The sequence below is a fragment of the Phyllostomus discolor genome, chromosome 9 (genome assembly GCF_004126475.2).
Source record: "Phyllostomus discolor isolate MPI-MPIP mPhyDis1 chromosome 9, mPhyDis1.pri.v3, whole genome shotgun sequence".
Taxonomy (NCBI): Eukaryota; Metazoa; Chordata; class Mammalia; order Chiroptera; family Phyllostomidae; genus Phyllostomus; species Phyllostomus discolor.
In genome coordinates this window covers 58,421,183-58,434,738 of record NC_040911.2, presented here as the reverse complement: position 1 = coordinate 58,434,738, position 13,556 = coordinate 58,421,183, and the positions used below count along the sequence as shown (strand labels likewise).

General features: G+C 40.2%; 1 protein-coding gene across 8 annotated transcripts in view; it reads right to left on the bottom strand.

The window, feature by feature from the left end:
* The window catches only part of NINL (ninein like), a 221,110-nt gene that overhangs the window by 20,455 nt on the left and 187,099 nt on the right, over positions 1-13,556 (bottom strand). For 7 of the 8 annotated variants that reach the window (XM_036009413.1, XM_036009416.1, XM_028523570.2 and 4 more), the window contains 2 exons: positions 11,451-11,555; positions 10,137-10,206 (listed from right to left, as the gene is read on the bottom strand). In XM_036009413.1, coding sequence (XP_035865306.1) covers positions 10,137-10,206; positions 11,451-11,555 — 175 coding nt within the window. The remainder of the gene's footprint in view (positions 1-10,136; positions 10,207-11,450; positions 11,556-13,556) is intronic. The other variant, XM_036009415.1, reaches the window with a different exon arrangement.

Genomic DNA, 13,556 nt, shown 5'->3' with positions numbered 1-13,556 from the left:
TGTCAGGAATATTTTGATTAGTGCTTCAATTCCATTGGTTGTAATTGGTATGTTCAGTTTTGTTTCTTTTTGATTCAGTTTTGTAAAATTGCATGTCTCTAGGCATGTATTCATTTCTTCCAGATTATCCAATTTGTTGATATAGCTGTCTGTAATATTTTCTTTCAAGAACAAGTTTTGGGGCATGCTCTCCCGCCTGGGATCCCGCCCACACCTTTCTTCCCTCTCAGGTGTGCCTCTCCCAAACTCTTAAGGTCCCCAAGAGACTTGCAATGAGGGGAGAAGTGGGCAGCAGCAGCAGCTCATCCTGGGTTAACCCTATGAACCTGTCTCCAAGTCCCCCCACACTCCATTTTTTACTTTCCAGTGAGCTAATAGCAACCCTTTCTAGGCTCATTTCTTTCCTATAACATTTCTAGAGAGCCAAAGAAGCTCTGCCTAGGCTCTCTCCCATTGCTTTTTCTACTATCCTAAATCCTTCCTTATTCTTCTGTCCCCAGCTTTAATAATGTACTCTCAAAATCACCTGGACTCATCTTGTGAAATCTTTTCTGCATGAAGTCGAGAACCTACACACTATAGCCTAACTGAGGCAGACCTGCTCAGCAGTCTGTTTTTGATAACATGATCTCCAGGTAGGGTCAGAGTAGAGTGAAACTGTAGGACAGTTTACTGTCCCTTGAGATTTGGAGAATTGCTTGATGTCGCTGAAAAAAGCACCCCAGATTTATATAATTACAGAATTAAAAATCAAATTAAAAAGATACACAGTGAAAGAAGTCTCATTTCCACATCTCTCTCAGCTACCCAGTTTTCATCACCCACCACATTTCAGAATTTCTTGTGTCTCCTTCCAGAGTTTATGTAAATGTAAGAAAAACCAAATACATAGTCTTCTTTTCCTCCCCACCCTCCACCTTTTTACACAAATGGTAGCTTTAGCAATGCATCCTTAGGTTACACACTGTATGTGTAGTCCTGTGGAAAGCTAGAAACACTTGATGCCCCTGGAGGAAAAAAAAAAGAACAAGATCTTGGTTTCATTCATCTTACTTATTTTTTCAGACTCTATATATTTCATTTCTGTTCTGATCTGTATTATTTCATTCTGTCTGCTCACTTTAGGCTTTGCATTTTTTAGCTTCTCTGGGTATAAATTTAGATTGTTTACTTGAAATTTTTCATATTTTTTATTGATTTTAGAGAGGAAGGGTGGGAGGAGAGAGAGGGGGGGGAGAGAGAGAGAGAAACATTGATTAGTGGATTTGTTGTCCCACACATTCGTGCATCCATTGGTTGATTCCTGCATGTGCCCTGACTGGAAATCAAACCTGCAACTTTGGCATATCAGGTTGATGCTCTAACCATGTGAGCTACCAGGTCAGGGCAAAATTTTTCCTTTTCTTGAGATAGACATGTAATTCTATGAATGTCCCTCTTAGGACTGCTTTCCTGGTGTCCCATAGATTTTGGGTAATTGTGTTTTCATTTGTTTCAAGGTATCTTTTTATTTCTTCCTTAATCTTACTTGTACCCATTCATCATTTAGTAAAATGTTATTTAGCCTCCATGCTAAATAACATTTAAACCGTATGTTTATTATTTTTTTCCTTGTAACTGTTTTCTAGTTTCACACCATCATGGTCAGAGAAGATGCTTGATATAATTTCACTCTTCTTAAATTTACTGAGAATTGTTTTCTGGCCTAACATGTGGTCTATTCTAGAAAATGTTCCATGTGTACTTGGCATGTGTGAAAATGTATATTCTGCTACTTTGGGGTAACTCCTCTGAAAGTATCAATTAAATCTATCTGGTCTAGTGTGTCATTTAAGACTGCTATTTCCTTGTTAATATTCTGTCTGGAAGATCTATCCATTGATATCAAATGTGCATTAAAGTACCCCAGCTACCCTATGTCTTTTTATTGGAGCATTTAATCCACTTACATTTAAAGTTATTGATAGGTGCATATTTATTGCCATCTTATTTTTTATAACTATGTCCCTCTTTTTTCTTTATTCTTCTTAAAGAGGTTCCTTTAACGTTTCTTGTTATACTAGATTGCTGGTAATGAACTCCTTTAGCTTTTTCTTGTTGGGAAACTCTTTATCTCTTCTTTAGTTTTAAGTGATATCCTTGTTGAGTAGAGTAATTTGGTTGTAGGTCCTGGCTTTTTATCACTGTGAATACTTTGCCAATTCCTTCTGGCCTTAAATATTTCTGTTGAGAGATCAGTTGACAGTCTTATGGGAGCTCCCTTTTAGGTCACTGTCTTTTTCTTGCCGCTTTTAAGATTCTGTCTTTGTCTTTACCCTTTGCCATTTTTATTATAATGTGGCTTGGTGTGAGCCTGTTAGTAGTTCATTTTGTTTGGGTCTCTATGCCCTTTCTCTGGACTCGTGTGACTTTTTCTTTCAACAGGTTAGGGAAGTTTTCAGTCATTATGTCTTCAAATAGGTTCTCAATCTTTTGCTCTCTCTCTTACCTTCTGGTAACCTTATGATGTGGATGTTGTTACATGTGATATTGTCTCCCAGAGGTCCCTTAGACTCTCACTTATTAAGAAACTTTTTTCTTTTTGTTGCTCTGATTGTTTCTGTTATCTTGTCCTCTAGATTGCTTACTCAATACTCTGCTTCACATATCTTGATTCCTTCCAGTGTATTCCTCATTTCTAACTGGTTCTTTTTTTATTGTTTCTATGTTCTTTTTTATGCTTGCTATCTGTTTGTTGAAGTTCCCATTAAGTTCCTTGAGCATCCTTATAACCATTGTTTTGAACTCTGTATCTGGTAGATTGCTTGCCTCCATTTCACTTAATTCTTTATCTGGGGATTTCTCCTGTTTTTTGGGGGGTGGGCACAAGTCTTTGTTTCCCCATTTTAGCTGCCTTTTTCTGTGTCTAGGTAGTTCTGCTATGTCTCCCAGTCTTGGTACGGACGTCTTGTGTAGTAGATGTTTTGTGGGGCTCAGTGACACAGTTTCCCTGATTACCTGGACTAGGTGCTATAGAAATATTCCTTGTGTGGGTTATATGAGCCCTCCTGTTTGAGTCTTGACTGCTGTTGGCCCATCAGTGGGTAAGGCTGATATTCAAGCTGGCTATGAGGATTAACCCTGACCACAGCATAGAAGCTGCTGTGCAGGGACTGACTTCACAAAGTAGAATACACCCCAGCAGGGTCTGGTGCCTCCCAAATATCCCTCTTTGGGTATGCTGCTTGTGAAGGTAATTGAGTCATGCTTAATGTAATTTGAAATCCACCTCTAGAGATGTTGTTTCTAAGGACTCTTGGGGGGAATCCCAGTGCAATTCAATGTCAGGCACTATCTATGACTGGCCCTGGATTACCTCTTAGAAGCTACAAAGTGATTCACACTTTGTGGCTGCCTCTGCTAGGTCTGGGTGTGCATGGGATGGGCCAAGCTGCATATCAAGGTTGGCTTCCACCAGCACTAAGCCAAATGGTAGATCAGCAAAAGGCAAAAGATACCCCAAGATCTGCCTCCGCCTGCCAGCTGCCTTTTAGACTCAATCACTGAAAAAGCCCTGACAATATTCAGGTCAGTGTGAGGTAAGTTCTTAGTGAGTCACCAGTTAAGGGAGAGTGATATTCACCAGACTGATACAGATTCAATCTCAGCACCAGTGTTGTGTCCGAGGCCACTCAGCAAAAGTCACAGAGTATACCAAGGACCTTTGCCACTTTCTTAAAAGGTCTGTGCCTGCAGACCTTTTAAATGTGGGGCAGGGTCTCCAGGAATCATCAGGGTGAGGTCAGCATAATTCATCAGACCCAAACAGACCAAGATTTGGCTGTGTGAAGAAAGATCCCTGAATAAGAATCACAACACTGGTGAGACTTGTGAGGGAAATATGGCCTTACCCTGTAGCTATACAGCTCAGTTTCTCCCTGATTCTGCCTAGACATCCTCAAGAGCCTTCCTAGAGCCTTGGCTGGTGTGGCTCAGTGGATTGAGCACTGGTCTGCAACTGAAAATTAGTCTGTTTGATTCCCAGTCAGGACACATGCCTGGATTGTAGGCCTGGTCCCCAGTTGGGGGTATGCAAGAGGCAACCAATTGATGTTTTTCTCACACATTAATGTTTCTCTACCTCTCTTTACCCTTCTCTCTAAAACTAAATAAATAAAATCTTTTTTTTAGAAAGTCTGCCAGCTGACCTTCTTGTACTTGGCAAGGTACAGCCATCAAGAGTTCAGAAGGTGCAGCTCTGTTGTGAGGAGGGGGCTCTGGTCAGGTTCATGGGAAGGACAAAATGGCATTATCCCCTGAGCCACACAACTCAGTTTCTGATACCTCAAGTCTGCCTGTACCTCCTCAAGCATGTTCTAAGAAAGTCTACACCACAAGGCCATGCATCTAACTCCTATGCAAAGCATGAGCTTGGTCAGGCCAGATGACAGCGAATCTGGAGGGTGGGGTGCCCTCCAGATTCGCTGCATTTCCTGCATTTCCACAGGATAATGCTGTATGGAGGACAGTGTTTGACCCAGGAAAGATGGCATCTGTGGGCTGTGTAAGAGAGGAATTCAGCACAGGGACCCTGAACATTGTTCCTTCAGCTCACTCCCTAGAGCCACACAATCCAATCTGTCTTTGCACAATGCTTGTCCACACTGAGCTTCCCTGCCTTTTCAGAGTCCAGGGTGAGTGGCTGCAAATAAAATTTTGTGCACTGGCCCTTTAAGAGGCAGACTCCCATCTCTCCTAGGTAGACAGAATCTCCACTGATTTTCAAGCCAGATTTTAAGGTCCTCTCCCCAGCTAACCCTTTCCTCATTTGCTTTGCAGTTGATGTTCTCTATGCACACATATACAAAGTGGTTTTCTGAGCCACAGCTCTGAACTACATTTTTAAGAAGGGGAGTATGCTCTCACAAGGCTGCTATGCAGTTCTGGCTTTATGACATGAATTTCGTTGTACCACACACATTCCAGTTTTATCAACTGGCCCAAGTATCATTTCTAGAGTATCATTCCTGGTCCAGTATCAGGTAGCTCCTGCCTCTGTCAGGTCATTTTAGCTTCCTTGAATTTGGAACATTTCCACAGCCTTTGTCTGAATGACACTGACATTTTTGACAAACACGGTCCCTCCACTCTCCCCTCTTTAATAGTTCCTCATTTGTGGTTTGTCTGACGCTCCCTTATGATTAGACTCAGGCAATGTATTCCAACCAGAAGGCTGCTCAGGTGCTGCTGTGTCCTCCTCAGGGAACCACATTGGGAGGTGTGGGAGGCCAATTGCCTCTTGGTATTTGTGTTAATCACCTCTTTAATTTTAACTTGCAATCATCTGGGTTATAGTGAAGAGGACAAAATGAGATGTTAGCAGCTGTCTCCTAAGCAAATGGGTATTTTGTAGTTTTTAAGAAAAACAAAGAATAAAGGACTAGATTGAACAATGCTATTAGAAAACAGCTGGACAGATCCATAATATAGATGCAAAAAACAAGACAACCACCATATCTCAAAAATTTCAGCATCATTTGGGAGCATAGGTGTTCTAGATTAAAAAGAATGGCCCTGGCTGGTATGGCTCAGTGTCTTGAGAGCTGGCCTGCAAACCAAAAGGTCACCAGTTTGATTCCCAATCAGGGCACATGCCTGGGTTGCTGGCCAGGTCCCCATTTGGGGGAGTGCAAGAGGTAACCAATCAATATATCTCTTGCACACCTGTTTCTCCCCCTTTCTCCTTTCCTTCCTTTCTCTCTAAAAATAAAATCTTAAAAAAAAAAGACTAACAACACATCATGGCCAACCAAGTTTGTGAAAAGACATCTTCAACAGCTTCTGTACTTCACATCCACTCTGCGCTGTGACCTAACACTCACCTACCAAGATAAGCCTATGTCCTCTGTGGCTCTGTAGGGTCTTGGTGGTAGTAATATGGTGTAATAACCAAAGTGGGACCAGAAGCCTTGCGCCTTTGACCTTGTCCTCCTGAAATACTTGCTCCCTGATACCCCCCACCCTCCCATCAGCATGACACTCCCTGGGTTCCTTGGGGCCAGGAACCCAGCCCCAAAGAGAGGAAAACCCAGATGATTCTAGCCCTAGCCATCTCAGTCACCCCAGCTGTCAAGTCTTCCCACCCAAGGTCCTGGTATTACAGAGCAGAGACAGGCTGTCTGCTCTGTGCTTTGTCTGAATCCCTGACCCATAGGCTCCATAGCACAGTAAAGAGGCTGTTTTATGCCAGTAAATTTCCAATAGCATTAACTGTTCAGTATAGTGTATCAACCTCAACTGGATCTTAGTTCTAAAAAGTTCACTATGTAAGACATTTCTGATTAACTGGAGAAATATGGATATGGTCTGAATATTAGATGATAAGTAATCATGATTAAATTTCTTAAGCATGATAGCAGTGTTATGGTTAGGTAAAAGATGTACTCATTTTTAGAAGACACCTGCCAAAATATTTAGGAGCAGAGTACTACTGTAACTTACTCTCAAATCGTTCAGAAAACACACACACATACAGAAATAAAAAGACAGATATAAACAAATGACTAAAGCACATATGATAGTTGTTAACTGTTAAATTAAGGTTGTTTGTATGTGGCTGATCAGTATATACCATTTCAACTTTTCTGTGTGTTTACAATTTTTCATAACAAAAGCTGAGGGAAAGAAAACAAATACCTATAATCCATTTATGAACATGTCCTATAGATAAGCTGGAATACCTATAATCCATTTATGAATGTGTCCTATAGACAAGCAGCTGAAGGGGTCAGGCAGCTCTCTCAGCCCAGAAAATTCCCAGATAGGTCATTTACACAAAAAGCTGGTCATCAGGCAAATGCAGAGTCTAAAGTTTTCATTTTAAACTAATTCCTAAATTATTCTCCTGATGGAGAAGGCCTAAGCAAGGCTACCACACACTTATGGAAACAAACACCCAAAGCTGGGAGCCAAGGCAAGCCACTCATATACGAGTGGTCTAAGGTGGTATCCATGGCAGAAACCTTTCATTAGCCATGCATGGGAAGAGGCGAGCCAGGAGAGAAGAGCTACTGGGGATTTATCTCAGAGATGGAGCAGCGATTTAAGAAGCCAAAGGTAATGAACACATTAGAACACATTAGAACAGTAAGTGAGCTCTGCAAGGTGGCAGGATGCAACATCAACAGGTGAAAATCCATTGTATGTCTATGTCCTAACAGTGAACATGCAGAAACAAAAATTTAAAAAGAGTACTATTTCTGATTTCTGGTCTGGCATGTAAAGAGCTTGGAAGATATAAGTCTCATCTTCCTAACAAGCAAAAAGCTAACTAAACTGAAAATCAACAACTTTTCTTAGATCATCCATCAGAGAAATGAGGTCATATGGCAAATCAATGCCCTGAAAACTAGAGAGACAGGCAACGAGAACAGTATTTTATCAGGGGTGGATGACTGGAGCCCGAAACAGGACAGGAAACTGGAGCTATAAGGATGAGTGCTAGGGGCTGTGCCTGAACTGGCTTGACAGTTAAAAAGTCATAGGAGGCCAGTCTCCGTGAGCCCCCAACTTTCCTAAGCCTCATCAGGTTCTTGCAGTTAAGATTAGAGGAAAATGCCCCATGCTTCTAGCAAGGAGACAATAAGGTAACTGCTATGAACTGAATTATGCCCTCCAAATTCACACGGTGAAAACCTAACCCCCGATGTTATGGGGCAATAGGGCTTTCAGGTAATTAAGGTTAAATCAGCTCAAAGGATGGTGTCCTTATTGGATAGGATTATGACCTTATAAGAAGAAAAAGCAGAGCACAGTCTCTTTCCCTCTGTGTACATGCACTGAGGAAAGGCCATGTGCAGACACAATGAGAAATCAGATGTCTGCAAGCTAAGAAGAGAGTTTTCACCAGGAACCAAACCACCAGCACCCTGATCTTGGACTTCTAGCTTCCAGAACTGTGAGACAATAAGTTTCTGTTCTTTAAACCTCCCAGGGTGTGGCACTTTGTTATGGCAACCTGAATATACTAATACAGTGACCATTTTGAAGTATACTCACAGCACTCTGTTCTTCTCTTGCCCTCAAAGGAAACTAGTCTACTAGAGTAGAACCAGCCCCTCCAGGCTTTCTGTCTCAGAACTCACCTATCAGAGAGGCCAGAATAAAATAGTATCAACACCAAATACAAGCAAGGATATGGAGAAAATGGATGAAGAAAGCATTGCTGGTAGAAATGTAAACTGTTACAGCCACTGTGGATAAGTTTGGCTCATAAAACTTAACATGTAGCTACCACGCATAACTCAGCAACTGTGCTCTTGGGCACTTATCTCAGTGAAATAAAAATGTATGTTCATACAAAAACCTGAACAGGAATGTACACAGCAGCATTATTTGTGATAGCACAAAACTGAAATCAGCCCAGCTATCCTTTGAAAAATGAGTGTTAAACTATAGGGCATCAATACCTTATAATACTATTCAGCAATAAAAAGAAGCTAACTCTGCCACTTGGATGAATTTTCAGTGTTATGATATATGAGAAAATCAGCCTTATATTCTGTATGATTCTTTTTATATAACATTTGAAATCATGCAATTTTAAAAGTGAAGGAAAAATTAGTGGTTGTCAGGGGTTAGGGACTAGGGTAGGTAGGCAGGAAGGAGGTGGGTCTAGTTATGAAAAAACAATATGAAAGGTCCCTGTGGAGTTGGAATAATTCAGTATCTTAACTGTGGTGGCAGATATATGAATCAATATAGAGAATAAAATTGTGCAGAACTTAATACACACACACACACAGGTACCCAAGTAAAACTGGTGCAGTTTGAATAAGATCCATGCATTGTATCAATGTCAATAGCTTGGTTCTGATACTTGTAATAGGCTGATTTGTGTCCTACCAAAATTCATATGTTGAAGCTTAAACTCCCAGTACCTCAGAATATAATTGTATTTACTTATTTAAATTTTTATTTATTTATTTTTAGAGAGAAGAGGAGGGAGGGAGAAAAAGAAGGTGAGAAACATCAGTTGGTTGCCTTCCATACATGCCCTGGCAGGAAACCTAACCCACAACCCAGGCATATGCCCTTAATAGGAATTGAACTGGCAACATTTTGCTTTTTCAGAATGATGCCCAACCAACTGAGCCACACCAGTCAGGACAGGATATAACTGTATTTAGAGACAGGGTCTTTAAAGAGGTGTTTAGGATAAAGTGATGTCATATGAGTGGGCCCTAATCTAATATGGTATGTTCTGTGTCCTAATAAGAAGAGATTAGGACACAAGACATGAACCAGGGAAGACCATGTGAGGACATATGGAGAACACAGCTGTCTACAAGCCATCATTAACTGCTGATAACATATTATAGCCTATTGAATAAAACAGGAATCTATGATGGGAATATAATTATGTAAATGAATAAATTAATGGACAAAAGAGAAAGTTCTTACACTGAAGTACCAATTAATAAATGCAAAAGGAATGGTGGGATTAGTCACCAACTGCCCACCATCATAGTGATAATGGACAAACAAAAGAAACAAAAGATGCTAAAGTAAGCAGGTGAGAATTGGATGAAGAACGGAACATAATATAAATGCTCATTAATTCCACCCATAAAATGCTCATTAATTACATGGGGAAAAGTAACTTTACTGTAGAGTATCTGGGCCAACAAGTACCTAACCAAGAATCACTGGTAATGGGACAAATCATTGTACCCCTGATAAGATGAAATGAGAAGAACGCAGTATCATTTTTTATATTCCTGCCAAAAATGTATTATCTAAATGTAATCACAAGGAAACATCAAACGAACTAAACTAACAACTTCCTACAAAATAACTGCTTGTTATCTTTGAAAGTGCCAAGGTCCTAAAAACCAAGGATGGACTAATTGAAGGAAACTAAATGATTCTGAATAAACGGGACAGCTGGCAAAGCTGAACAGGCAGGCATGAGACTAAGGCAGGGATTTTGCACATTCATCTCCTGATTTTGAGGGGTAACAGGGCTGATGGGTCAGCAATTCACTCTCAAAACTTTCAGAAAAAAGTTCTCTCTTTTTCATAAGTTTGAAATTATTTCAAAATAATGAAAAACAAGGAGGATGGCATTAGTTTCATGCCAGGTATCAATACTTGACCTGTTTGTTGAGCTCTTCCATTTCAGAGCAGGCCTTTTCCTTGTCTCTCTTTAAAATCTCAATTTCCTTCCTGTTGAAGAAGCAAAATTAACAATATCACTTTGACCAGCCAATTTCTTTTTTCTCAGTCATTGTAACTTCAGCACCTTGGATTTGTAGCCACATAAACACTCACACCTGCTCCTGGTACCCTACAGCCACTAATGTTACTATTCTGTTGCTTCTGCTGCTGCTGATCCAATGTGGATCCCAATCCTCAGAACCAGAGGACACTGCCACTATTACAGAACAAACATGCTCCATAACATCCCTCAGTTCCACCCATTAATATCTCTTGAGCACAATATGTGACTGTTTACTACCAACAGCATAAATAAAGGCCAAAACAGCCTTACATCCATTAAGGTTTGATGGCAGCAAACTGAGGGGAAAAATGGTCTCTAGAATGAAAAAAAACTTTTAGATTTCAGAATTGCTGTAATGTGATAGCAATTACTTTCTGACTACCTGCTCTGGATTCCATATTTTACTTAATCATCATGGCAATTTTATACAATCAGCACCACATCCTCAGCATTTTAGACTTGAGCTCATCTTCAATTTTAGAGTTAAAAAAAAGGGGTCAACCAATGGTCAGTGGATAAAGCAGGGCTACAGTAGTGCAAGCAGAAATCCACCAACAGGTTTTGTTGGTCCCCCCTCTGCCAACAGTCTCTCCTGCTTCAGTGCTCAGGTCTTTGCAACCCTTCCCCATCTCTACTTCCCTGCCCCTGACTCAGACTCACTAAAATTGATGAGCCAGAAACAAATCTTGGAGAAAAGCACAGCTGAAACCATTATTGGGACATAAGTGAACACATTTTATTTGCCCAGAAAGGCCTCAGGAGCACCACTACCTACAAAAGTACTTGCTGTCTCTTCCTTCCCTTAGCATAATGTGGAGTATTTCTGTAGGGGTAAGAAGTGTGTGTATATTGACTTCAGATATAAATAGGCCTGTTGTGGAGCTGCTTACTGTGGTGGTGGTTACATGGCAACACACATGTGCTTTCTACCTTAAACTTTTGAGATCAGGCACTCAGGAATGCAAGTGGTTGCCAACATTTTGAAGGAGGTCTAAGCCCTCTCTTACATGTACAGTGTGGTCAGAGATCCAGACACACGGCTCACCCACTTAGAGTTGTCTGGAATGCAGGGCTGATCTGTGAACACATCTCTCTTTTTACAGCAATATCTTCCAAGCTCATTCTATAAGGAGTAAAATGTGTCATACGCTGTAAGTTCTGACTGGAACTGCTGAGATGGGGCCCTTACCTCTGTGTATCATTTGTTCTTTGTGTAAATTTGAGCTGTTGTTGAATCCTCTCCAGCTCATTTTTCAACATCATGTTTTCTTCAGAAAGCCTATCCAACTCAATTCTGCATGAAAAATAGAAGAAAGGAAAAAGAATGGAAATTCCATATACCAGATACCATGTGCAATCCATGTGACTCTGGGCTTGAAGCTGGAAGTCATGGCAATCCTGCAGTTTATAATTCCCCTTCCCTAGATGATGGCTTAGAGCACACATTTCCTTTTTCTCTATCCAGTGTTAACATGCCATGGTTTGCATCTCCCTAGAGATAAGCTACAGAAAACAGCTTTCTTAGCTTCCAAAATGGTTACACAATGAACGATTCACTAATGTATTCAGTACCTTGGTTCCATTTATTTACCTTGTGTTTATAGATGACCTGTTCCTGTATCTTATAACCTTTAACTGAAATTTAAGGGTGGTTGGTACTAATGCACAGTGTTGGGTGAGAGTCCTCAGGTTATCGCAAAGAATATTTACCCTTTCACCAGGGTTCCAGCACAGAGCTAAGAAATACAAGAAACCAGAAAATCAAAACACATGCACACATTTTCCTCTTTAGGGAGAGTCCCCTACACTCTGACATCACAGCTCTGGGAGGAGAAACTTAGGTAGATGTCCACAACAATATACGGAGAAAAACCTGATATCAGGTGGATTCTTCCAGAGACAAAGCAAGTATGCACATCTACTACATGAACCAATTATGCCTGGAGCCACCTGTGCTTTCTGATGACTCTTAGAGTCTCTGTTTAGGTTATACTATTGATGTATGATGGATAAGCAATTTACCGATAAACATCACAGATAAGGCAGCTAAACCCCATGCTTGCTGCTGAGAGAATTTACTTTTAATTCGTGTTCATCATACATTACCCCCGACAGGTCTTTCTCTGGTATATGCTTATAATGTTTTCAACCTAAAAATACTTGAAGCCACAGGATCTCATTATGTTTGCATATTATAGTTATAGTAAGTACCTCTTTCATAAGAATAAGTATGACTTCATTTTATCTCATGAGGAACTAAAGAGAAAAAGAAACAGAAGTCACTGGAATTTTAAAAGCAGCAAAGGTTTTTAAGTAGGGGAATGAAACAAAGGATATCTGTATTTTGAGACTGTCACTCTGGTTCCAGGATGGAAAACAAATTGATTCAAGGAAAGTATGTATGTATGTGGGAGGGAAGCAGGGGATCTACCATATTTCACCAATTATAATGTGCTTCCATATATAATGTGCACCCATGTTTTGGTGCTCTTTATATACGGGATTACATATTCAGTATACCCATGTATAATGGGAATCCTTATTTTTCCCTTAAAACTTTGGGCAAAAAAGTGTTCATTATACACAACAAAATACAGTGCTTACAGCTTCCTGGAACTCAGATAAGCAGATGGTTGTCCCAACCCATCCCCCACAAACTCATGGAACAACTAGAGCTTGTGAGCAGATGATCATACAGTATGCGATTTTTTTTCATTGAAAGTAATGGATACCTCCAAGGCCCCCCCCCAAAAAAAACCAAAAACCTAGAAGGTAAAAGCAAAGCTGTGATAATTAAGCAATACAAAGATGGTGTTACTCTGAGGCTAATGCCTATATCAGCAGCATAGAGAAACTACATCATGGATACCTGCATTAAGCCAGTACCCAGGAAGGAAGTTAAGCAGTCCCAAATTAGTAGGTTCCCAGTTGTTAGCAAAAGCAGTATACATCCTTTCTGCATAAAGCATCCTCTACTACAACTCCCAGGATTCCCAAAATTGAACATCATGTAAACGTTAGCTCAAATTAAAGATCATCACAGCATTCATGGAAAAAAAGCCACCTACTAAAGTCAGTGGAAGCAGAGGCAATAGAATTAGATTCCATAAAATCTCAGGTATGGGAATTATCAGACACAAACTAAAGGTAAATATTATGGAATGTTTGTACAATATGAATAAAAAATAGAAATTTAAAAATGAACATTCAATAATAAATGATCAAAAATATTTAGCAGGACCAAACAGAGTTTTTGGAAATAAAAAATTCAATGTCAACAGAATTTTTGGAAATG